The sequence below is a fragment of the Megascapheus bottae genome, chromosome 1 (assembly GCF_031878675.1).
Source record: "Megascapheus bottae isolate mThoBot1 chromosome 1, mThoBot2.hap1, whole genome shotgun sequence".
Lineage (NCBI taxonomy): Eukaryota > Metazoa > Chordata > Mammalia > Rodentia > Geomyidae > Megascapheus > Megascapheus bottae.
Genome location: NC_143509.1, coordinates 101,632,557 through 101,657,104, shown reverse-complemented (window position 1 = coordinate 101,657,104; position 24,548 = coordinate 101,632,557). Strand labels below are relative to the sequence as shown.

Sequence of the window (24,548 nt, the reverse complement as noted above, 5' to 3'; positions counted from 1 at the left end):
GGTGTTCGTACATGCTAGGCAAGCACTCTACTACTAGGCCAAACTCCCAGCCCCTGGAGTAGGAATTTTAATATATAATAATGTATGTTATATTGTTAGTAATATACTTTAAGCTCTTAAATGATATGCAAATGTGTTTTTTATTTTTGTTTACTTTTCAACTTATAACTTGCAAACTCTTAATGTTATGACTTTATTAAATAAAGGGACATGCTGATGAAGTATTTGTTTTGGAGACCCATCCCTTTGATTCCAGAATTATGTTATCTGCAGGACACGATGGCAGCATATTTATATGGGACATAACTAAAGGTGTCAAGATGAAACATTATTTTAATATGGTAAGTTGAGTGGGATGTCTATGCATGCTGGCACTTGTGCAGAGTATTTGAACTGTTAGGCTACTCAAAGCCTAATCAGTATCTGACAGCCATATTTGTGTAGTCACATAAAATTCTGTGTAGTTGATTTTGAGAAAGATGTTCCTTTTTTTGTGGTACTGAGCTTTGAAGTCATGGCCTTGTGCTCACTGTACAGGAGCTGTAGCAATGAGCCCTCCCATAGCTCTAGGAGAAACGTTTTCTGAAGTTACCTAAGTAACTTCTGTGTGTCAGTCAGTGGTTAAATTAGTAAACTTATGGTAATTATGCAGTCTTACCAATTGAAATTGTTTTATAAACAAAGCTATAAAAATAATTACCAGTAAGATACTACATAGTAACTCAGTAATAATTGACATATATCCCCTTACACAATAGCTAGGAATCAACCTTTCAAAAAAATACACATATATAGCAAAATACTTGATTGTTTTTGTTTTTTGTGGGTCATGGGGCTTGAACTCAGCCTGGGCGCTGTCCCTGAGCTCTTTAGCTCAAGGCTACCCTTGAGCCAAGCCCCACTTCCTGTTTTCTAGAGGTTAATTGGAGATAAGAGTCTCAGGTCCTTTTGTGCCCTAGCTGGCTTTGAATCTTGATCCTCAGATCTCAGCCTCCAGAGTAGCTAGGATTACAGGTGTGAGCCACCATGCCAGGCTTTGGTTGTGTTTTTAGGATTTCTCTCATTTGAACTATGATAAATCAGATTGAGATTTATCAATTCTAATTGATGCTAATTCACGTACAGAGTAGCAAGAGGAAAGTTCAAGAAGTCTAATGCACTTATTTGTGCACTTATTATACACAATTTTGACCAATTGCAATTTGGGGGGAAAAACAAAAACGAGTTTTTGGTGGCTTATATTCATAATCAAGCTTGAGATAAGAGGATCGTATTTTGAAACCAGCCCAGGCAAGAAAGTCCATGAAACTCTTTTATCTCTAGTTAAACACTAAAAAGCTGGGAATGGAGCTGTGACTCAAATGGTAGTGTGCTAGCCCTGAGCAAAAAACTTAAGGGATAGTGCTAAGCCCTGAGTTCAAACCCTATTACCAGCGTAAAAAAAGAACATAGGAAAAGAAATTATTCTAAGTTAGCCCAAGTTAGAAAATTTATATAGCAAAAGCACTTGGCAAAAGATTGGGCCTAAAGCTGGGCACTGTGGCCCAGCTACTCAGGAGACTGAAATCTGAGGATCAAGGTTCATTCAAAGCCAGCCTGGCCACCAAAGAACATGACGTACTTATTTTCATTTAACCCCTAGAAAATGGGAAGTGGGACTGTGGCTCAAGGGGTAAGGTGGTAGCTTTGAGAGCTCAGGGATAGCGGCCAGGCCCAGAGTCCCAGCCCCATGACCAACCAAAAAAAAACCAAAAAAAGATTGGGCCTAACATTTTTTCCTTTGGGTCTTCTAGATCGAAGGGCAAGGACATGGAGCTGTGTTTGACTGTAAGTTTTCACAGGACGGACAGCATTTTGCCTGTACAGATTCACATGGGCATCTTCTGATATTTGGTTTTGGATGCAGCAAACCCTATGAAAAGGTCATTTTTAATATTTTCTTATACCATATAAAATTAGTATTAGAAACAATTTGGGAAGAGTTGAGGTTGTGATTTTAGTTTGCATTAACTTTTGAAGATTTGCTTTCTTTCATCTATAAACCTCACAGTGTCACCCTTTGAACCTCATTCTTCTAGATTCCTGATCAGATGTTCTTCCATACGGACTATCGACCACTGATTAGAGATTCTAATAATTATGTCTTGGATGAGCAGACTCAGCAGGCTCCTCACCTTATGCCTCCACCGTTCTTAGTCGATGTGGATGGAAACCCTCATCCAACTAAGTATCAGAGATTAGTACCAGGTCGAGAAAATTCTGCAGATGAACATTTGGTCCCACAGCTAGGATATGTGGCCACAAGTAAGTTCAAAGTTGTGTTGTTTTCTCACATTAAATTTATCAGACACTCCCATATCAAAGCTCAGGAGTCACTAACAATTCGTGATACTTGTTTACTTCCTTCTATAAGTACATGAATTGAGTTCTGAACATCTCATGCTCATTTACACATATTATAACTTGTTTTCTGAGAATGGTATTCTCTTCCAGAAGCACTGATAATTAGCACAGTTGAGGTATTTAATGCTCTGTTATTTTCTGATTTCATTGTGGCATCACATTTTTTTAAAAATTTGTTTCCTTTATTTTTATTTTTAGAAAAATTGTATTATCACGGTGATGTACAGAGAGGTTACAGTTACACTCAGGCATCCCATCTCATGGCTGGTCATTGGTGTGCTTCCTTGCGCTTTGAGGATGAGTTTTCAGGTTATCCAGTGGGTTAAATTTGTGATTGCAAGTACTTCCATACTCATCCTTACGTTTTACTCTGAAAACCTTTTTCAAGTTGTTTTTAGTAGCTAACATAAATCATAATGGAGTGGGAGATTTCATTGTTTGGGACCATGTTTTAGAAGGAAGTTTTCCAGACTCTGAGTCTTAAGCATTAGGTGTGTGGTGGTGCCCTTGCCATCCCAGCCATGGTGAAAGCATAAACAGAGGGATTGTGGACCACATGGCCTGGCATTTACAAATGAGATCAGGCTCTGTGGGCTCATGCCTGAATCCTGCTACTCAGGAGGCTGAGGCCTGAGGGTTGCAGACCAAAGCCTGTCTGCACAGGAAGGTCCGTGAGACTCATCTCTAGTTGACCACCAGAAAATCAGAAGTGGTGCCATGCTCCAGGTGGTAGAGCACTTGAGTTGAAGAGCTCATGGATGGCAACCAGGCCCTGAATTCAGGCACTGTTACTGACTAGAACCTCCACCTCCCTAAAAAACAATAAAAGGACTCTAGGCATGGCTTATGTGGCAGAGCACATGCTCAGCAACTCAAGTAATTAAAAAAAAAAAAAAAAAAGGCTGGGAGTTTGGCCTAGTGGTAGAGTGGTTGCTTAGCATGCACAGAGCCTTCGGTTCAGTTCCTCAGTACCACATACACAGAAAACAGGCTCCAGGACTGCCAAAAAAGAAAAAGTTAATGGTGGTCTGGGGTAGAATTTGTCACTGTCTTTGCTAACATCATTTTATGGTGTCTACAGGGTCACAGATGTTTTCCCACTAGGACAATGTGGCATTTGCCTAATGATGAGAGCACAAATGGTGATTCTCTTGTGATTAACTAATTGCGTTTTGAATTTCAGGTTATGAAGAGGTAACTGAATGCATGATAAGCCGAGAAGTAGTAGTTGTGATTACTTTATTGTGAATTGAATTTCTAGGTGATGGAGAGGTAATTGAACAAATTATCAGCCTGGAAGCCCATGATAATGGCGAAGGAAGCCCAGAGCCCAGCCTTCTTGATGGAGTGATACGGCAGTTGCAGCAGCAGCAAGATCAGAGGTTGGGAGTGGCTCAGGCTTCTGCTCCGAGCGGACTTCCCAATGGGGAGGGAACTCCTCGAAGAGGTAACAAGTGTGCGGGAGCTACTTTACCTTAAAATGACTGATTATATTGAGAATAATTTCATTGGTATGAGGTATTAATACCCATTTTTAGCTGCCTGGTTGGTGGCTCAAAATGTCAGATTGAATGTTACAAATCCATCTATATTTGAGAACTCTTATTTTCAATGCAGATTTATCTAAAAGCCTCTGTCTTATTGTTTGTGAAAACAGAAAAGTCTTCGTAACTGTATATATAAGGCGGACACAGTTGGCTCACACCTCTAATCAGTTACTCCTGAGGTTGAAATCTGAGGATTTTTGTTCAAGCCTAGCTTGAGCAGACAAATATGAGGGACTCTGAGCCCCAAGTAGCTAGCAAAATGTCAATAGAAGTTAGTCTCAGGTGATAGAACACCAGCCTTAGGCCAAAAGGCTAAGGGATACTAGCTAAGCCCTCAGTTCAAGTCCCCATTTCCAGAACGCATGTGAGTGTGCACATACACGCACACATGCAACTAATGAAAAACATTTTATAATTTCAGAAAGTATAATAAAGTGGAATAAAGTTGAAATTAAGCTTTAACATTTACCGATCAATGTTTTGCATTTTGATCTTTGTTACATTAAGATTTCTCTTACAAAGTTCTTCAGTAGATGCTTTTATTTGCTTTTGGTATCTGTTGAACTAGGTGGGATATAGGCTTGCTATGTTCTGAATGCATATTCACTTGAGTTAATTTGGACTCATATTTTGGATAATGTTTCCCAGGTTTTAGAAGGCAGAGTTTAGAGATTCAGTCTCCTCCAAATATTGGTCTGCGTCGTAGTGGGCAAGTTGAAGGTGTTCGTCAGATGCATCAGAATGCTCCACGGAGTCAGATGGCTACGGAACGTGATCTGCAGGCTTGGAAACGTAGAGTGGTTGTACCTGAGGTACCACTAGGCATATTTAGGTTTGTTTTAGGATATCTATTTACATTGCTTGTGTCTTTAAGAATACAGTCATGTGAATATTCTTAATTTCATTAGTTGTGTAAGTGATCATGGAGGTTTACTGTGTGGTACTACGATTTTTTGTGTGTGTGCCAATTCTGGGGCTTGGGCTCAGGGCCTGAGCATTGTCTTTGGGCTTTTCCAAGGCTAGAGCTCCATCACTTGAGCCACAGTACCACTTCCAGCTTTTTCTTTTTTTTTCTTTTTTTTGTGGGTCATGGGGCTTGAACTTTGGGCCTGGGTGCTGTCACATAGCTCTTCAGCTCAGGGCTACCACCTTACATCTGGGCCTGGCATTGTCTCTGAGCTTTTTAGCTCAAGGCTACTGCTATACTCCTTGAGCCACAGCCCTACTTCCCCTTTTCTAGAGATTAATTGGAGGTAAGAGTCTCACAGTCTTCATTGCCCAGAATGGCTTTGAACCTTGACCCTTAGATCTCAGCCTCCTGAGTAGCTAGGATTACAGGTGTGACCTACCACACCTGGCCATTTCCATCTTTTTCTATGTATGTAGTACTGAAGAATCAAACCTGGGTCTTTGTGAATGCTAGGAAAGCACTCTACCACTAGGCCAAACTTCCAGCTCAAAATTATTAAATTTTTACTCGGGGAAATTTTTTCATTGTCAGTTTTGTTTTTTGTTTAGAATTCCAGTTTTTCCTTTTATTATTATTACTATTTTTGTGTCCATCTTGGGGCTTGAACTCAGGGCCTGGGTAATATCCCTGAGATTTTTCTTTTCCTCTTTCTCTCTTTCTCTCTCTCTTTCTCTCTCTCTCTCTCTCTCTCTCTCTCTCTCTCTCTCTCTCTTCTCTCTCTCTCTCTCTCTCTCTCTTTCTTTCTTTCTTTCTTTCTTTCTTTCTTTCTTTCTCTTTCTCCTTCCTTCCTTCCTTCCTTCCTTCCTTCCTTCCTTCCTTTCTTTCTTTCTTTCTTTTTTCCTTTCTTTTTTTTTAAATGATTAAATATTAGAATTTATTTCATCTTTGATTATAGACATAGGGTAGGCTAGGCAAACAAAAATGAATCAAAGCACCCATCTCCCACATTTAACCAGATGCATTTTGCCTGTTTATAATGCAGGTTGACTTAATTCAGATGGAAGCCGTTAACTGCAAACCTTTGTAATTTAGGTTCATCTGTAGCCATTCCAAGTATCATAATTCAATTATTTGCTGTAAACTCTGAGCCAGTATTTCAGTCTTGAAGCATTCATGTCTTAAGTCAGACACCTCTTGCTAAGCTTTTAAAAGCTGTCTTCCTCTTTGTTAACCCAAGCCATTAGCGATCTTAAATGTTATATAAAAGTAAATCCATGCTTCTAAGTATTGATCAAAACTTGTGCTCAGATCCCTTTGTAGAGCATTAGCTCCCTGAGGAAACAAAAAGGTCCTGACTGCTTTCACGAACAGTGACCCCCACACTGTGTTTGTAATGTCTTTTGCAGCAGAAATCAAAAGGTCAAGGAGCCCTGATCATATTGGCTAGTTTATCATGATTTATGTAGAAGGTATACTTGAAGTTGATCCAGACTGTATATTGCAACCATAATCCCAAGAAATTGTTCAATTTTGCACACTGAGCTCCAAAGCAAGTGAGATGCCAAACCAAGTGAGAAATCTCAAAGCATCATCTTTTACACATAGAAGAAACAACTTCTATCCCAAACTCATAAACTGCACTGCTGACTTCATAGCCTTAAGATGACAAAATCCAAAGTCCTCTTAAATTTCCTGATTAGAGGAATCCATTTTCAAGGTGACAAGCAAGGTCAAGAAGTATTTTCAGGCTTTTCTTTGCCGTGGCCCATGAACTCCAGTCCTTCAATAGGAATCTCTTTCTCCTTTATTGCTTTCTGAACACACTGCTGGTACTGCTTGAAGAGATCGGTGCACGGGTCGCCAGAACCGTCCCCCTTGAGGAACTTCTCGGCAAACCAGCGGTTGAAGCACTGGTCGTGCTCGCACTTCATGTCGGTGCAAGCCTCCCCGACGCTGTTCATCTTTTCTTTCTTTTCTTTTCTTTCTTTCTTTCTTTCTTTCTTTCTTTCTTTCTTTCTTTCTCTCTTTCTCTCTTTCTCTCTTTCTCTCTTTCTCTCTTTCTTTCTCTCTCTCTCTCTCTCTCTCTCTCTCTCTCTCTCTCTCTCTCCTTCCTTCCTTCCTTCTTTCCTTTCTTTCTTTCCCTCCCTCCCTTCCTTCCTTCCTTCTTTTCTTTCTTCCTTCCTTCTTTTCTTTCTTTCCTTCTTTTCTTCTTTCCTTCATTCTTTCATTCTTGCCAGTTTTGAGACTTGAACTCAGGGCCTAGGCTCTATCCCTGAGCCTAAGTTCAAGGCTAGCACTTTACCACTTGAACCACAGTGCCTCTTCTAGCTTTGTTCATGTAGTACTGAGGAATCAAACCCAGGGCTTCCTGCATCCCAGGCAAGCACTCTACCACTAAGCCATATTCCTAGCCCCTCATGAGGTATTTTATTTTTATTTTTGCCAATTCTGGGGGGGGGCTGTTCCTGAGCTTTTGCCAAGGTTATTGCTCTTATCACTTGAGCCACATGCTACTTCAGCTTTTTCAGAGTAATTTATTGGATATAAGAGTGCCATGGACTTATCCTATATGGACTGGCTTTGAACTGTGATCTTCAGATATCAGCCTCTTGGGTAGCTGGGGTTATAGGTATAAGCCACTGATGCCTGGCCTTAGTGTACATGTTATAGGTATACTCTACCCCCCAAACCCCACATTTCTAAGATGTTAACTTTTATTATTATTATTATTATTATTATTATTATTATTGTGTGTTTTTCCTGGTACTGGTGCTTAAATTCATGACCTGGCCACTGTCCTTACCTTTTTTGTTAAGGGTAGTGCTCTTCCATTTGAGCCTCATCTTAATTTCTGTTCGTTTGGTGATTAATTGGAGATGAGAGTCTCTCAGACTTTCCCTGCCTGGGATGGCTTAGAATCCAGTCCATCTGTGTAGCTAGGATTATAGGTTTGAACCACTGGGACTAGCTCTGACTTTTTTTTTTTTTTTTTTTTTTTCCGTCAGATCTGGGGCTTAAATTCAGGGCCTGAGCACTGTCCTTTAGCTTTCTCAAGGCTAGAGCTCTACTACTTGAGCCTCAGCACCACTTTCAGCTTTTTCTGTGTATGTGATATGGAGAAATCAAACCCAGGTCTGTGCATACTAGGCAAGCACTCTACCTCTAGTCCAAACTCCCAGCCCAAAAGTCTTGATTCTTTTTTTTCTTTTGTCAGTCCTGGAGACTGAGCTCAGGGCCTGAGCACTGTCCTTGGACTTTCTCAAGGCTAGAGCTCTACCATTTGAGCCACAGAACATCATCAGGCTTTTTTTTTTTCCCTGTGTATGTGGTACTGAGGAGTAGAACCTGGGTTTTCGTGGATGCTCGGCAAGCACTCTACCACTAGGCCAAACTCTTGGCCCCTGGCTGTAACTTTTTATTTTTTGTGGTACTTCATTTTGAACTCGGGACCTTGATCTTGCTAAGCAGGAATATTCCACTTGAGCCATAATCCCAACATTTTTGTTTCAGGTTAAATTCTTACATTTTTTGCCTACAGCTTGCTTCAGATCATGCTGCCTGTGCCTTCTCCTACATAGCTGGGGTTCTCAGCTTATTTGTTAAGATGAGGAATGGGGATATCTTGCCTTAGCTGCCCTTGCTCTATAGTCCTGAGTAGTTTAGCTTATATGTATTAACTACCATGCTTGACTCACTGAGGTCTACCTCAGTAGTCTTTCATAGCATCCTTGTTCTATGGGAAAGGGCCATGGGAAAGGTAATATAATTCATCTCCTTCCTTCTACCTCTTTTCTCTTTTCTCTCTTTCCCTACTCTTCATCTCCTTATCTGTTTTGTTTTGTTTGGCCAGTCCTGAGGCTTAATCTCAGTGCCTGGGCACTGTCCTTGAACTTTCTCAAGATTAGTTCTGTACCGCATGAGCCATAGTGTTACTTCTGGCGTTTTTTGTGTATGTGGTACTAATGAATTGAACCCAGGGCTCCATGCATGCTAGGCAAGCTCTCTACCACTAGGCCACGCTCTCAACCCCTGTTCCTATCCTATCCTTGTTCCTCTAACCCGTGGGACTAAAGGATCCTTCTACCTAAGTAATTGTGTGTGTCATTGTCACGTACACACAATGTAATTAAGTCTTAAATTAGTGTCTATGTTTCATTATTACCACTTGAACCACAGCACCACTTCTGCCTTTTTCCTATGTATGTGGTACTGAGGAATCGAACCTGGGTCTTCGTGCATGCTAGGCAAGTACTCTAGGCCAAACTCCCGGCCCTGGGAAATTTTTTAAATTGTTAAAACCAAAAAGGGGAAATGGTGTCACAATCTGAAAAATAGTTCTTAAACACAAAAGCAAGCTGGGTGTGGTGGCTCACACCTATAATCCTAGCTACTTAGGAGGCTGAGATCTGAGGATATCAGTTCAAAGCCAGCCTGGGCACTAAAGTCTATGAGACTCTTACCTCCAGTTAACCACCAGAAAACTGGAAGTGACGCTGTGGCGCAAGGGGTACGGTGGTAGCCTTGAGCTAAAGAGCTCAGGGATAGTGCCAGACCCAGAATTCAACTCCCATTACTGACAGACCAAAAAAAAAAAAAAAATCAACACCTCCACTCTCGGGTCTCCCCCGCAAACCCCAGAAACATTCTCTTCTTGAAAGGTAAACTGGAAGGAACTTATGACTACAACCCTAGTCCCTATCTAATTAGTATCTCAGGCATTTGTGTTTCTGATTTCCTTCACTGAGCTCAGCTTCTAAGCACTTAAAGACTGCTGCTGAAGCTCTGCCATCATTTGTCATTTACTAGTTTCTGAGCTGCTCTTCCATCACATAATAGTTTCTGGGATGTAGGCTAAGATTTAGATGAAAAGAAGGACTATGAGTAGAAGGCGGCAATGGCATTTCTAGTGCAAGGAACTGTTTTTTTGAAGCAGCCACATGGCATTCTGCTCATAACTTAATGAACAAGAGCTTTATTTGGCCACACTAAGCTTTTGAGGAAGCTAAGTGATACTGTTTCTATTTGGGGCTATAAAGAATCTGGCTGAAAATTGAGGATTCTATATCTAAGGAAGAAGATAATGGGTTTCCGTGAATTAACATACTGTCTGTTTCAGTAGAATTTTCTCCAAAAACACATAGTTCTTGTGAAGTGTTATATTAAGAATTAAATGTTCTTTGACATTTTATACAGATGGTCAGTGAGATAGTAGTGGTCTGGGTCTTTGGCAGAATCCCCTTCATGGGAACAGTGGTGAATTGTGTAATTTTTGTTAGTTTCATTTAATAAGTTTTAAAAGAGTGGAAAAAATTTAACTATAAAAATATGTGTGGCTGGGCACAATGGCTTACACCTGTAATCCTAGCTACCCAGGGGTCTGAGATCTGAGGATTACGGTGCAAAGCCAGCCATTCTTCTCTCCAGTAACCATTAGAAAACTTGGAAGTGACATTGTGGCTCTAGGGGTAGGGTGGTAGCCTTACACTGAAGAACTCGGGGAGTCCAAGTCCCCGACTGACCAAAAAAAAAAAAAAATGCGTGCATTGTTTTACACGGAGGTAGAAAATACAGGTATGTTGTTTTTTTTTTTCCTTTGTTAGTCCTGGGGCTTGAGCTCAGAGCCTGAGCACTGTCTGAGTTTTCTTAAGGCTAGAGCTGTACCACTTGAGCCTCAGCACCACCTCTTGGCTTTTTCTATGTATGTGGTACTGAGGAATTGAACCCCAGTCTTCATGCATGCTAGGCAAGCTCTCTGTCACTAGGCCAAACACCTGGCCCTTTACATGCATTTCTTTTTATTTTATTTTTTGCCAGTCCTGGAGCTTGAGCTCTGGTCCTGAACACTGTCCTTGGGTTTTCTCAAGGCTAAAACTCTACCACGTGAGCCACAGCACCATTTCTGGATTTTTTTTCTATGTATGTGGTACTGAGGACTCAAACCCGGTTCTTCGTGTATGCTAGGCAAGCACTGTACCACTAGCCCAAACTCCTGGCCCCTGTACATGCATTTCTTATGCTGCTTTCAGTAGAGGACATTCAGTTTGGTTTAGGCATGGCGTTTGTCTTCACCCAGCAATAGTAGAATTTGTTTATTGTACACGGAGGGCAAATGCAAGTATACTTACTATCTAAGACACCTTTTCCTAGCTGATCACCTCATCAGAACTGGTCTCACATCCTTTGCTGTTTTTTTTTTTGTTATTCTTCTTCTTTTGGCCAGTCTTGGGGTGTAAACTCAGGGCCTGGGCCTGAGCTGCTTTTTATTCAAGGCTAGCACTACCACTAGAGACTTTTTCTGCTTATGTGGTACTGAGGAATCAAGAGCTTCATGCATGCTAGGCAAGCACTCTACCACTAAGCCACATTCCCAGCACTGTATGGATTCAACTAATTTTGTTTAACTTGGAAAATTTTATGTGTTAATTTAAAAGTAAAGCTTGCTGAACATCAGTGGCTCATACCTGTAGCCCTGTCTATATATTCAGCAAGTAGAGATCAGAAAGATGAAGGTGTGAGGTCAGCCTGTGTGAAAAAGTCTGAAAGGTTCAATATCTAATTATCTGCCCCAAAATGAAAATCAGCTGGAGGCATGTGTCAAGTGATAGATGGCGAACAAGCAATCAAGCACACTCAAGATCCCTGATTTCTAGCCAGACCAAAAAAGAAAAAGAAAAAAATCATCCAAGAATAATAAACTTAAGATTAATTTTCATTGTTGATAACCATTCCATAACCATTGTAACTGGTGAATTTTTCAGGAAGTTGGAAGATTTTCGGATGGAGAAAGGTGAGGCAGAACGAAATCTCTATATACAAGGAAGGAAAAGGAAGACTCTTCAGCTCTCACAAAAGGTAAATTATTGTTTGTGAGCAATGGGGCTTGACCTCAGGGCTTAGGTGCTGCCCTTCAGCTTTTTTTTCCTCAAAGCTAGTGCTCTACCACTTGAAGCCACAGTGTTACTTCCAGTTTTCTCAGACTTTTTTTTTTTTTTTTTTTTTTTTTGGCCAGTCCTGGGCTTGGGCTCAGGGCCTGAGCACTGTCCTTGGGCTTTCTCAAGGCTGGAGCTCTACCACTTGAGCCTCAGCACCACTTCTGGCCTTTTTTCTATGTATGTGGTACCGAGGAATCGAACCCAGGTCTTTGTGCATGCTAGGCAAGCACCACTAGGCCAAACTCCTGGCCCTACTCCCAGTTTTCTGGTGGTTAGAGACAAGAGTCTTGTGGCCTTTCTTGCCCCCTATGGGCACTACAGTTTTCAGCTCTCAGCCTCCAGGATAGCTAGGATTACAGGTGTGAGCCACCAGTGCCTGCTTTAAGGTCTGTTTTCTTATAAAATTGGAGTTTGTAGTATCCCTTTGGATTTATTACATATGAGTAACTTTCTGATGATATATAGTGTTTCATTTAAGATTTTCTTACTTGGATTTTCAAATAGTAGACTTAAAACTTGAAGAAAGTGGCCTAGTGTTAAAAGAAATGATTGGAAATAATTGTCTAATTCTGAATCGTCATTCTTTACCTTAATGCTCTTTTGTTAACTTTCTATAGTTAACTTAGCTGTATTAGTCTTCTTTGGTTAGTGCTTACTAGTATATTTTTACTTTTGTTGCTACTTTTATTTTTTTGAGCTCACTCACTCCCCCCACCAGTCCTGTGGCTTGAACTCAGGGGTCAGGGCACTATCCTTGGACTTTCTCAAGCCTAGAGCTCTATCACTTGAGCCTCAGCACCACTTCTGGCTTTTTTCTATGAATGTGGTACCGAGGAATTGAACCAGGGTCTTCGTGCATGCTAGGTAAGCACTCTACCACTAGGCCAAACTCCCGGCCCTCTTGAGCTTTATTTTTTGGGGGGGGGGGGGTGATGTGTGCTATTCTAGCATTTTCTATCTTGCTCTCCCTCTCCTTTTCTCTCTTCTCTTTCTTCCTTTTCCTTCCTTCCTTTCACTCCTCCCTCACTATTCTCCCTTCTTTTCCCTGTCTTCCTTTTTCCTCCCCTCACTCCCCTCTGTCTCCCTCTCTTCTTTTTCACCCTCTCTCATCTCCACTCCCCTTTTCTCCCTTCCCTCCTTTCCTCCCCTCTCTCCCTCCCCTCCCTCCTCTTTCCTGTCTTCTCCCTCCTTTTTCTTCTCTCCCTTTCTTCTGTTCCTTCTATTTCTGTGTGTGTGTGTGTGTGTGTGTGTGTGTGTCTGTGTTTTGAAGGGCAGAAAGGTATTAATTACATGGCATGTGAGAGGTGAAGTAAGTAAGTGTTTCAGCAGATCTTTAGCCATCTATGAATCAATACTTGAGATTTAGGTTTATGTAGACAAAGTAATCTAGTAGGAGGCAAAAGGTGTGTATTCACTGTTTGAGTCACAAGTGTGGCCTAGTGGGCTGTTACCTTAAAAATGCATTTGCCAAAGTTGTCACCAGGGTAAAGGAGTTAGGGGGTCATTGTTGTCTAGTGAGTGGAGTAGTGGTTATCTTGTTGTCGTTGTCATTATCACCGCCACTGTGGCCACCGCCGCTGTTTCCTCCTCCTCCACCTCCTCCTCATTTCTTCTTCCTTTTTTTTTGGCTAGTCCTAGGGCTTGAACCCAGCCTGGTCACTGTCCTTGAGCTTGAAGGTTAGCAATCTACCACTTGACAGTTTTTGTTTTTGTGGTACTAAGGATTAAATCCCAGGGCTTCATGCATGCTAGGCAGGCACTCTACTACTAAGCCACATTCCCATCTGCTATTTTTTTAAAACTAGCACATATTAAATATAATAATTATATATAACTAGTTATATTATTACTAGTGGTCCTCCTTCTCTCCCTCCCTTTCATCTTTGCCAGTCCTGGAGCTTGTACTCAGGGCCTGAGCACTGTCCTTGGGCTTTTTCAAGGCTGTCACTCTGTGATTTGAGCCACAGCACCACTTTCGGCTTTTTCTATGTATGTGGTACCAAGGAATCGAACCCAGGTCTTTGTGCATGCTAGGCAAGCACTCTACCACTAGGCCACACTGCTGGCCCTTGGCACCTTTTCTTTAGTTAGCATTTTAGTTCATTGCTAATAAGCCAGTAAATGTATAGGAAAATCTTCTGACTCTCCTTTACAGTTAAAATATCAACTTGAGTTGATAGTATATGGCCAAATACTCCATATTTCAGAAAACATTCTTAAGCTTTTGTTTTGCTTTACTTCTTAGGGAACTTGTTTGAATACCCATTTTGTTGGTGTTGGTTTTCATCTCCGTGTTTCTTTTTTTTTTAGTCAGAGTCATTGGTTTCAGTGTCACAGTCAAGACAGAGGACATGTAGACGTAAATATCCTACTAATTTTGGTAGAAGAAATGGTGCCCGGCATGAGTTCTCTTCAGGAAATGAATCTTCAAGCTCTGTAAGACATGTGAGTAGAATGAACTTAAAATATTAAATGCAGTCATCTTCAGTGAATTTGTCGTCATTGTTTACTTTAAATCTACTACAAATTTAATTGAGAATAAGAAATGGAATTTCACGGTGTGATTTTTGACTGAGTAGCCTAGGTTAGTTTATAGGCCCTATGCCACTTGTGTGATAGTGTCCCTGTGTAGCCTAGGCTGGTGTTGAACCTCATGACCCTCATCTCAGATGCCCTCGTGCTCCGATGGCAGGTCTGTCCATTACATGTGGTGCCACCACCCTCCTCCCCCTCCTCCTCCTCCTCCTCCTCCTCCTCCTCCTCCTCCTCCTGGAGAAGCACGTTAGCCACGCACTTTGCATCTGCCCAGTTCTAGCACAGACAGAGAATAGTTTCATATCTACTTAGCCATATAGTTGTCATGAAAACTGTATGATTCCGAGGTTAGTCACTTGCCATCTCCTTACGTTGTTATTCACAGTATTTAGTCCAAATACTTGCTAGAAAGTTAGACATGAAACTGGGTGGTGGGCATTCATCCCATCTTTCCTTTTCTTTGCAAATTGTCAACATGAGTTTTTGTTCAAGGCCGGAGTAAAAATGGTTAGAGAAGAGGCAGTCTCTCCTATCCCTTCTTGCCCGCTGCACTTCTCCATCTTTTCCTCATGGTACCACCCTTCCCCCAGTCCCCCCCCCCCCCATCCCTTTCTTATTCCCTTCTCACTTATCCTCTCTCAGTAACAAAGTTTTGTAGTTCACTTTTTTTTTTTTTTTTTTGGGGGGTGGGTTGTGGGGCTTGAATTCGGCCTGAGTGCCATTCCTGAGCTCTTCAGCTCAAGACTACCACCCTACCCTTGAGCCAAGTCCCACTTCCCATTTTCTAGAGGTTAATTGGAGATAAGAGTCTCAGGTCCTTTTGTCTTTTTGTGTCCTTTTGTGCTCGGGCTGACTCTGAACCTTGATCCTCAGATCTCAACCTCCTGAGTAGCTAGGATTACAAGGGTCAGCCACCACCCTTTATAGTTTACATTTTATCTTCTGTATCTGTGTCTTTACATCAAAATATTTTTATATATTATTATTTCTGTTATACAAAATGTACTGTAGATATTTTGCTTGGCCTTTTTCATTTAAAGTTTTGTGGGAAGAGGGGAAAGAAGTGTTGGGATTGATTGAGATACTTTGTATAATATACACAATACCACTCTTCCCTCTTGTAAAACTAGTGTTCATATAAAAAGTTAACATGTGTTAACATGTTAATAAAAACCACAAAGGTAAATGCTTACGTGAGATGTGAGGTTATTGAGAGTAATTGTGGTGGTTATTGCTAGTGCTGTTTCTTTATTTTTGGGATTTGAACTTGGCCTTACATTTTCAAGGCAAGAGCTTTGCTGCTGAGCCCTGACCCCCAGCCCTTACTATTTTTTGTTGTTGATGTTCTTGTTTTGCCAGTCCTGGGCTTGAGCTCAGGGCCTGAGCACTGTTCTTGGACTTTCTCAAGGCTAGAGCTCTACCACTTGAGCCTCAGCACCACTTGCAGCTTTTTACTATGTATGTGGTACTGAGCAATTGAACCGGGTCTTCGTGCATGCTAGGCAGGCACTCTACCACTAGGACAAACTCCTGTCCCCTACTATTGTTTTTGACTGGTTATTCTTGAGATTCAGCTGGACTTCTGTCTTGGCACATGCCAAGACACCTTAATCCACCTATTTTAGCTTCCAGTTGTATCTGGGGTGATAGATGTTCACTGTCATAGGAACCTCTTAGGTTGAGATGGAGTCTTGCAGACTTTTCATGTCTGGGCTGACTGGGAACTTGTCTTTCCCCATTGCAGCCTTCTGTCTCTGTAAATATAGGCGTGAGCCTTGAGTGTCCATTTTAGGATGACAGGTATGAGCCTTGAGTGCTCATTTTAGGATGACAGGTGTGAGGCATGGTGCTCAGATACTGGTTGAGAGGAATCTGGAATGAAGCCTTCCATACACCTGTAGGTACCCCAAAAAACCGATCTTAGTGACAGTCTGAGACTTCGGTCGGTCACATAGGCTGGTTGGAAAGTTCAATTACAAGGTTCTTTCTGAGAGACCTTGTGATCTCATCCTCCATTTTAGGTTTTCTTTACATTTCCCCTTTGCTTAATGAACTGCTGCCTGTCCTCCTCAAGGTCTCAAAACCCCACATTCTCTTAGGGAATGATAGGTTGAAGTCAGTATGGCTTTTTCCTCTGATGTGGGTAATAGACCAAGGTCTATAGTCTGTTGCCCTTGCTGTTGATGGAGACGGCTAGGGTTCCAGGTCCTGGGTGAGCCTGGAGGCCCTGTGATATAACTAGCTACAGTGGTGTTTGAGAAGGAGGAGGAGCCATGCTACAGAGACATTGAGAATACCAGGTTGCAACCAGTGAGGAACATTGGAAAGTACCATGTCAGAGCAAGGTCCCTCTGGGGGTGTGGAGGAATGATAGGACCAGATCAGGGGATTCTTCATGTTTTTATCAGGGACAGACAGTGCATTGATCTGACCTCAGCTCTGGTAACTGAGCTGTCTGGGATATCTTATTGAGCACTCACAGATAGCTTTGTATTGTAGATGGGATAGCAGAGCCTGTCTTGTTTGTTGCCCTGTCTAGGTAATGACTTCGACAAACTAAAATTTGGACTCCATTAAAATGAAAATTATTAGTCTGAAGGGCTGGGAGTTTAGCCTAGTGGTAGAGTGCTTGCCTAGCATTCAGGAAAACGACTAGGGTTCAGTTCCTTGGTACCACATGCATAGGAAAGCCAGAAGTCGTGCTGTGGCTTAAGTGGCAGAGGGGTAGCCTTGAGGAAAAAGCCCAAGGACGGTGCTCAGGCCCTGAGTTCAAGCCCCAGGACTGGAAGAGATAGAAAATTAATAACCTGAGAAAGATACTGTCCTGAGAAAGATACTAGTAAGAGGATAAAAAGATAAAACTGGAAGTTTTTTTTTCAAAACTCATATTTTCAAATCTGATCTTATAAAAGACTGACTAAAAATGTACTTTCAATTGAACATGTACTCTAAAAATACACTCTTAGAACAACTCAGTTTCAAATGGGCAAATTATAGACTGATTGCAGGGGACCAGAAAGTGAAACTGCAGCCATATGGCCTGGCACACCCGGCAGATGGAAGCTCAAACACATCCACATGCTCCACCCAGAAAATGCCTGTTGTTTTACTTCCTTGTTAGTGGCAGGGTTAAATCTAAAAAGTACTCATTTGACCTATAGTAAAGAAATTTGCCTTTTGTTTTAAGTTTATCCATCTGTTTCTGTTAACCAGTTATCATAGTTCCCCCCCCCCCACACACACACACCTTTTTTTCCCCTGATGGTCCTGTGTCTTAGCTCAGGGCCTGAATGCTCTTCTGGAAATTTTTTTTTCCCCTCTTAAGGCTGGCACTGTTCTTACTTGAGCCACAGCTCCATTTCTGGCTTTTTAGTGGCTAATTGTTAATAAAAGCTCGTGGAAGCCCGGTGCTGGTGGCTAGCTACTCAGGAGGCTGAGGTCTGAAGATTGCAGTTCAAAGCAGTCCCTGGGCATGAAAGGCCCAGAATTAACCACTAGAAAACCAAAAGTGGCATTGTGGCTTTAAGTGGTAGAGCACTAGCCTTGAGCTGAAGAGCCCAGGGACAGCGCCTACACCCAAAATTATAGCCTCATTACCAAAACTAAAAAGTCTCATGGACTTTCTTGCCCAGCTGACTTTGTATCATGATCCTCAGATCTCAGCCTCCTGAGTCGCTATGGTTACAGGCATGAGCCACATGCACCTGGCTCACATTTTAATCTTTCGTGATGACTTGTTTTTTTGATGACATGTTACCTAGTTTAAGCAATCAAGATTTTTCTTTCCCCTCAATACTTAGGAGACTTCCTGTGATCAGAGTGAAGGTTCTTGTTCTTCAGATGATGACGAATGGAAAAGTGATAGAAAAAGTGAAAGTTACAGTGAAAGTTCAAGGTACCTGTTTTTAATTGTTTTTTTTTTTTTTTTTTAATTGTCATAGCCCTGGATAGATGCTGTATTTGAATAGCAAGTACAGAATTAAAGTACAGAACAATTAATATTGAGTTCTAAATACATTTTTAAAAAGAACAATACTAATTCATAACTTTCTATAAAACTACTTCAAAGATCGTTAGTGTAAACATTTGAATTATCAGTGGGAAATAATGCTTATTAAATAATTATGTTTATTAAGTTTGGTACTAATAGCTCATTCCTGCAATCATAGCTACTCAGGGGGCTGAGCTCTAAGGATCTCTGTTCAAAGCCAGCCTGGTCAGGGAAGTCCCTAAGTCTTTTATCTCCATTTAACCACTGGTATTGGTTAATTATAACTGGAAGTGGTGCTGTGCCTCAAAGTGGTAGAGGGCTAGCCTTGAGCAGAAAGAACTCAGGGATAGAGCCCAGTCCCTGAGTTCAAGCCCCATGACTGAGGCCCCCTGTCCCCCCCAAAAAAATACTTTAGCTGCATGCTGGTGGCTCACATATATAATCCTAGCTACTCAGGAAGCTGAGATCTGAGAATTGTGGCTCGAGGCCAATCAGAGCAAGAAACTCATCTTTAATAAACTTCCAAAAAGTTGGAAGTGGCACTGTGGCTCCAGTGGCAGAGCGCTACCCTTGAGCAAAAAAGATCAGGGATAGTACCCAGACCCTGAGGTCAAGCTAGAGGACTGGCATCACTCAAAAAGAATACTATCTTAGGGCCGGGAGTTTGGCCTGGTGGTAGAGTGCTTGCCTAGCATGCATGAAGACCCGGGTTCGATTCCTCGGTACCACATACATAGAAAAAAGCTAGAAGTGGTGCTAAGGCTCAAGTGGTAGAGCTCTAGCCTTGAGAAAGTCCAAGGACAGTGCTCAGGCCCTGAGCTCAAGCCTAGGACTGGCAAAAAGAAATTATTATCTCAGTCTGTAGCTACATTTTAAAAGATGAGCATTGAAAGTGTATACAGTAAAATCATTAGTATGTAAATATTAGTAAATTAGTTTATTATTGTATGTGTTATAATTTTATTAGTTGGGTCCTAAATTTAATATGACTAGCATGTCAGGCTGTATTTGTCAACTTGATAAAAGTCACTCAAGGCAGGAATTTCGACATTAATCTGTCTTCTTTCTATTCAAACTATCCATTACCATGTCTAGAAAATTCTCCTTCTTACAGATCACTCAAAGTTTCCTTATTTCTGTTGGTTGCTTTTTGTTGTTGTTGTTGTTTTGACCCAATTCAGTCATGTACTCTGCTTCCTTTTCTGTTTTCTGCTTCTGCAATATGATTGGTGGCTAATGTATAGTGTTGAACATAGGTAGGTGTATTTACTGTTCTGTAAAGCTGAATTGTGGCAAGTATACATGCTCTCCTAACCTGTTTTGAATGTGAATTTCAGTAAAATTAATTCACTTTGGTATTCATTTGCCTCCAGAATCCTTTTTATCTTATAGATCTAAAACTTGATACCCCTAAAATAGTTCCTTACTCCACCTTTTCACTATCCCCTGATAACCATCATTCTGTTCCTGTATTACATTGTTTTTCATGTCAATTTTATTATTTATATAAAGCTACATTTTTGAGGGCTTTTGTTTTTGTGGGTCCTGGTGCTTGATTTGAATACCTGATTCTCAGAGCTTTTTCGTTCAAGGCCAGCTAGAGTTCTACCACTTTGACCCACAGTTGTACTTCTGGCCTTTTTGTGGTTGGTCTCACTAACTTTCCTGCTCGGCCTAGCTTCAAGCCATGATCCTCATATCTCAGCCTTTTAAGTAGCTAGGATTACAAACATGAGCCACTGAGGGTTTGTTCAGCAGAGATTGGAGGGGGGTGTATGGTAGCCTGGGCTAAGGATGGCGCTAGTAAAATCTCTGTCATCCTTTTTTGGTTGTTGATGAAAGTAATAATGGGCCATGAGGTAGTTTTTCATGTCTAACTTCCTTTCGACTCTGCTTGTCCTTCAGTATATGTTGAAGCTGCAGCCCATTCTTGATTTCTATCATATCAGAGCAAGCCTCACTTAGGAAGAAGTGGACTGCTTAACAGCTTCTGTGTGTTCTTACCTTGGGTTTCTCATTGTAACCATTGATGACTTACGATCCCAGTGAAAATCTTTTGCCTCCTCCTTACCCTTCTGCAGCGCAGTGTAGTGTAGGCTTCTCTTAGAGTTCGGTGTGAGCCTTGTTTTCTGAGGATCAGAGGCATGTTCTTCCATCTGCTCTCACCCATAGTGTTACAGTAGAAGGATTTCTCACTCATGCTTGCATTCTTCCTCTATCCCATGGTAAATGAGGACCTCTCCTTTTCTCCACCTTTGTCATGATTTTTTCTGTACTCTATCCTGTGGGCAGGATGTTTAAGGTAAATCTCATTGGGATCTCACTTTCCCTCTTTCTGTGTTCTCTCTCCTGCCTCCCCTCAGGATTATGTGATTAATTTGCTATTAGTGCTTTGATCCTGGTCCTATGCAATTTAAAACATTCTCCTCTTGTAGTGACTCTTCATCTAGATATTCAGATTGGACAGCCGATGCAGGAATCAATTTGCAGCCTCCTTTAAGAATGTCATGTCGTAGACGAATTACTAGATTTTGTAGTAGTTCAGAGGATGAACTGTCTACTGAGAATTTATCTCCCCCAAAGAGAAGACGGAAGAGAAAGAAAGAAAGTAAGCCTAGAAATGAGGTAAGAAATGTGTTTTAAGAAAAGTACAGCATGTACATTCTGTTGCTATGATGTTTTATATATCTAGTAATCAGAAATCACTGAGAAATTGGAACTTTTTTTCCTCCTTCTGTCTCTCTGTATGTGTGTTTTAAAATAATTGAGGGGGCCAGGAGTTTGGCCTAGTGGTAGAGTGCTTGCCTAGCATGCACGAAGACCCGGGTTCAATTCCTTGGTACCACATACATACAAAAAAGCCGGAAGTGGTGCTGAGGCTCAAGTGGTAGAGCTCTAGCCTTGAGAAAGTCCAAGGACAGGGTTCATGCCCTGAGCTCAAGCCCAGGACTGGCAAAAAAAAAAAAAAAAAAAAAAAAAAATAGATGAATAGACTAACATGGTACTGTCTGTTGAACCCAGGTCCTTATACATGATAGGCAAGTACTGGGTCCCTCAGCTCTATCCCAGCCCTTGTTTTTTGTTTGCACTATTATGTCTCTAGGAGAAGCTCCTTTATAGTGAGCTGAGGAGTATCTCACCTTTCCACAGCTGGAACCTAAATAGAAAGCTTTGTTTTGCTTTCAGTCAGTTGTAACTCACCAAAAACAGAAGGACTTCAAGGCATGTTTGGATGCTATCATCTGGTTTTTATCGGCAGTTTCTTTGTTTTATGTTGCATTTTTGTAGTACTGGGTTTTGAGCTCAGGGTTCATGCTTGATAGGCAGGCACTGTACCACTTTAGCCGCATGTCCAGCCCTCCTTTTACTTGAGTTACTTTGTGGGTATGGCCTCATGTTTCTGTTTGGGACAGGCCACTGACTACAGTCCTTTTGCCTATTTCCTATTTGTCTTGTCACAGACTTGTTGAACTATACCTGTCTTAACCATTTTGTGTGTGTGTATGTGTGTGTGTTTGAACTCAGGACCAGGGGTGCTGTCCTTGAGATTTTTTTTTTCCCCCAGTCCTGGGACCTGAACTCAGAGCCTTGAGCTTTTGCTTAAGACTAGCACTCTACCATTTGAGCGACAGTGCTACTTCTGGCCTTTTCTTCTTATGTGGTTCTGAGGAATCAAACCCAGGGCTTCATGCATGCGAGGCAAGACTCTACCACTAAGGCTGACATTTGAGCTACAGTTCCACTTCTGGTGCGTGCGTCCGTGTGTCCATGTGTGTCCGTGTGTGTCGGGGTGTGTGTGTGTGTGTATGATGTGTATGGATTTTTTTCCCCTTGGTTAATTAGAGATTTTTTCTTTCTGGACTGGTCTTAAACAGGATTCTTGGATCTCCATCTCCAAGTAGCTAGGATTATAAGCATAAGCTCCTGGCTTCTGGCTGTCCTTGATATAAGGTCTTGACTAATATTTTGCCCATTGATCTCCTTTATCTCTCTCTCCCAAAGAGCTGAGATTACTATGACCAAGCCTGATATTGCCATGTTTACCATTTTTAAATATTCTTTTGTTCTCTGGTTGTAATAACATCACTCTTTAAAGTATGTACATAGTAGGTTCTATGTCATACTGGAAGTTTTATTTCAAGATTTTAATCTGTATATTTGTTTCCTGTTACTTTGTAACAAAATCTCTAAAACTGAGGTATTTACAAGAATAATCAGTCATCATTTCCTATTGTCATAAGTCATGAATTTGGAAGCAAATTGTGTGGGTGATTTTGGCTTATGAGGTTGCAAGCATATGGCCCAGGTACAGTCATCTGAGGGCCAGCAGGGGCTGGATTACATTTTCCCAAGTGCCCATTGGCTTCTATGTCAGCTCCTTGCCACAGGTGTGTTTCCTTACAGCTAGTTGGTTGGATGTGCTCATGATGTAGCATTTGCTTTCCTTAGTGTCCTGCCAGTGAGCAACGGGCAAGCCTAGTGCTTCTCTGACTCACAGTCTTCCAAGTTACACACAGTTTCTTCCACCCCCAATCCGCCCGCCTTGGCCTTCCTCTCCCCTCCCCTTGTGATAGGAAAGTTTATTAGGAAAGGAGCACAATTTCAAGAGACCTGAAAGTGGGACAGAACGGCCTCACCCTTCCTCTTCTCCCAGACTTTGTGCTCTTCCCTTTGGCAGAGTTTGGGGAGGATGACTCCTGCAGAACTTGCAGACTCGGAGCATCTGTATGAATTCCATCCTCCTGTGTGGATAACGGACACCACACTGCGCAAGTCTCCCTTTGTTCCTCAAATGGGTGATGAGGTGAGAGCAGTCAGATTTGAAACCTGAATGTGGAAATGGAATGTAAATGCTCTATACCTGTTAACTTCTGTACTTTCCTTTCTAGGTAATCTACTTTCGCCAGGGTCATGAAGCTTATATTGAAGCTGTTAGAAGAAATAACATTTATGAATTAAACCCTAGCAAAGAACCATGGAGGAAAATAGACCTCAGGGTAGGCTTATACTATTACTAAATATTGTATATTGGCACATGTATAAGTTGGAGACCTGGGTTTGATTCCTTGGTACCACATACATAGAAAATAAAAAAGCCAAAAGTGGTGCTGAGACTCAAATGGTAGAGCTCTATCTAGCCTTGAGAAAGTCCAAGGACAGTGCTCAGGCCCTGAGCTCAAGCTCACCTCCTCCATCCCCTCACCCCCCCCCCCAAAAAAAAAAAAAGTTAAGAAAAAAGTCTCGGGCTGGAAGTTTAGCCTAGTGGTAGAGTGCTAGCCCAACATACACAAAGCTCTCGGTTCAATTCCTTGGTATCACCTACATAGCTTTATGGTAGTTTATTGGGGATAAGGGTCTCATGGACTTTCTAGCTTTGTTGCAATCCTCAGCTCTCAGTCTTCTCAGTAGCTAGGGTTATAGGCATGAGCTAGCACCCAGCTAGGTTTTGTGTTATAGGTCAGCATGGCCTTGAATCTGTGATCCTTCTGTAGTCTTCTGAGGGCTGCAGTTGTAGGCATGTGCTCCCGTGTTTGAGCTTCTTCAAGTCTTTTTGAGATGTACAGTGCATCATCATTATCTATAGGAGGACACCAGAGATTATTTCTTCTTTTAGCCATATTGTCAGCCTTTCTCTATCCTTCCTACATTTTGTCTCTTTTAATTCACACAAGTCCTTTGCCCTTGTTAACGTTCATATATTGAGGAGATAAAAATATCTTTTTAAAATTCATGTGTATATCCATTTTCCTTAGCATTTCCTTTCCGTTTTGTTTTTGCTTTTAGTTTTGTGAGGATGTCAAAAGTCATGATTCTCCTCCCTTAGTCTCTGTTTCTCCAGTACTGGGATTGCAGGCATGTACTCCTGTTGTCTGGCTCTACAGCACAGGTCTTTGAGGAGACTCTACTATACAATGCGTGTTTGTAATGCCTTTATCAAAGATCAGTTGACTGTAGATGTGTGCGTTTTACCTTTAGGTTTCAGTTCTGTTGGTTTCTAGATGTCACCACACCTTTAGCCTTTTTCATTTTGGTTATTTTATTATTTTTCTGGCATCAAGGTCCTAAGCTCACTTGGCTTGCTTGCTGGCTCTCTACCTGTCTAGAACCATGCATCTACCCTGGCTTTCTGCCGGTTGTTTTGGAGGTGAAGTATATATAGACTTTTCTGCCTTTGTTGGCTTTGAACCTTGATCCTCCAGGTCTTAGTCTCTGGGCATGAGTGTCTGGTG

General features: G+C 41.6%; 1 protein-coding gene and 1 pseudogene across 2 annotated transcripts in view; one reads left to right on the top strand and one right to left on the bottom strand.

Moving 5' to 3' along the window:
* Positions 1 to 24,548, top strand: part of Brwd1 (bromodomain and WD repeat domain containing 1) — a 91,068-nt gene that overhangs the window by 29,367 nt on the left and 37,153 nt on the right. For both annotated transcript variants that reach the window (XM_090349338.1, XM_090349346.1), the window contains exons 15-25: positions 207 to 341; positions 1,794 to 1,922; positions 2,079 to 2,304; positions 3,665 to 3,850; positions 4,599 to 4,782; positions 11,619 to 11,712; positions 14,103 to 14,237; positions 18,128 to 18,222; positions 20,754 to 20,943; positions 22,997 to 23,122; positions 23,208 to 23,315. In XM_090349338.1, coding sequence (XP_090205464.1) covers positions 207 to 341; positions 1,794 to 1,922; positions 2,079 to 2,304; positions 3,665 to 3,850; positions 4,599 to 4,782; positions 11,619 to 11,712; positions 14,103 to 14,237; positions 18,128 to 18,222; positions 20,754 to 20,943; positions 22,997 to 23,122; positions 23,208 to 23,315 — 1,608 coding nt within the window. The remainder of the gene's footprint in view (positions 1 to 206; positions 342 to 1,793; positions 1,923 to 2,078; positions 2,305 to 3,664; positions 3,851 to 4,598; positions 4,783 to 11,618; positions 11,713 to 14,102; positions 14,238 to 18,127; positions 18,223 to 20,753; positions 20,944 to 22,996; positions 23,123 to 23,207; positions 23,316 to 24,548) is intronic.
* Positions 6,241 to 6,821, bottom strand: LOC150069710 (TP53-regulated inhibitor of apoptosis 1 pseudogene; annotated as a pseudogene).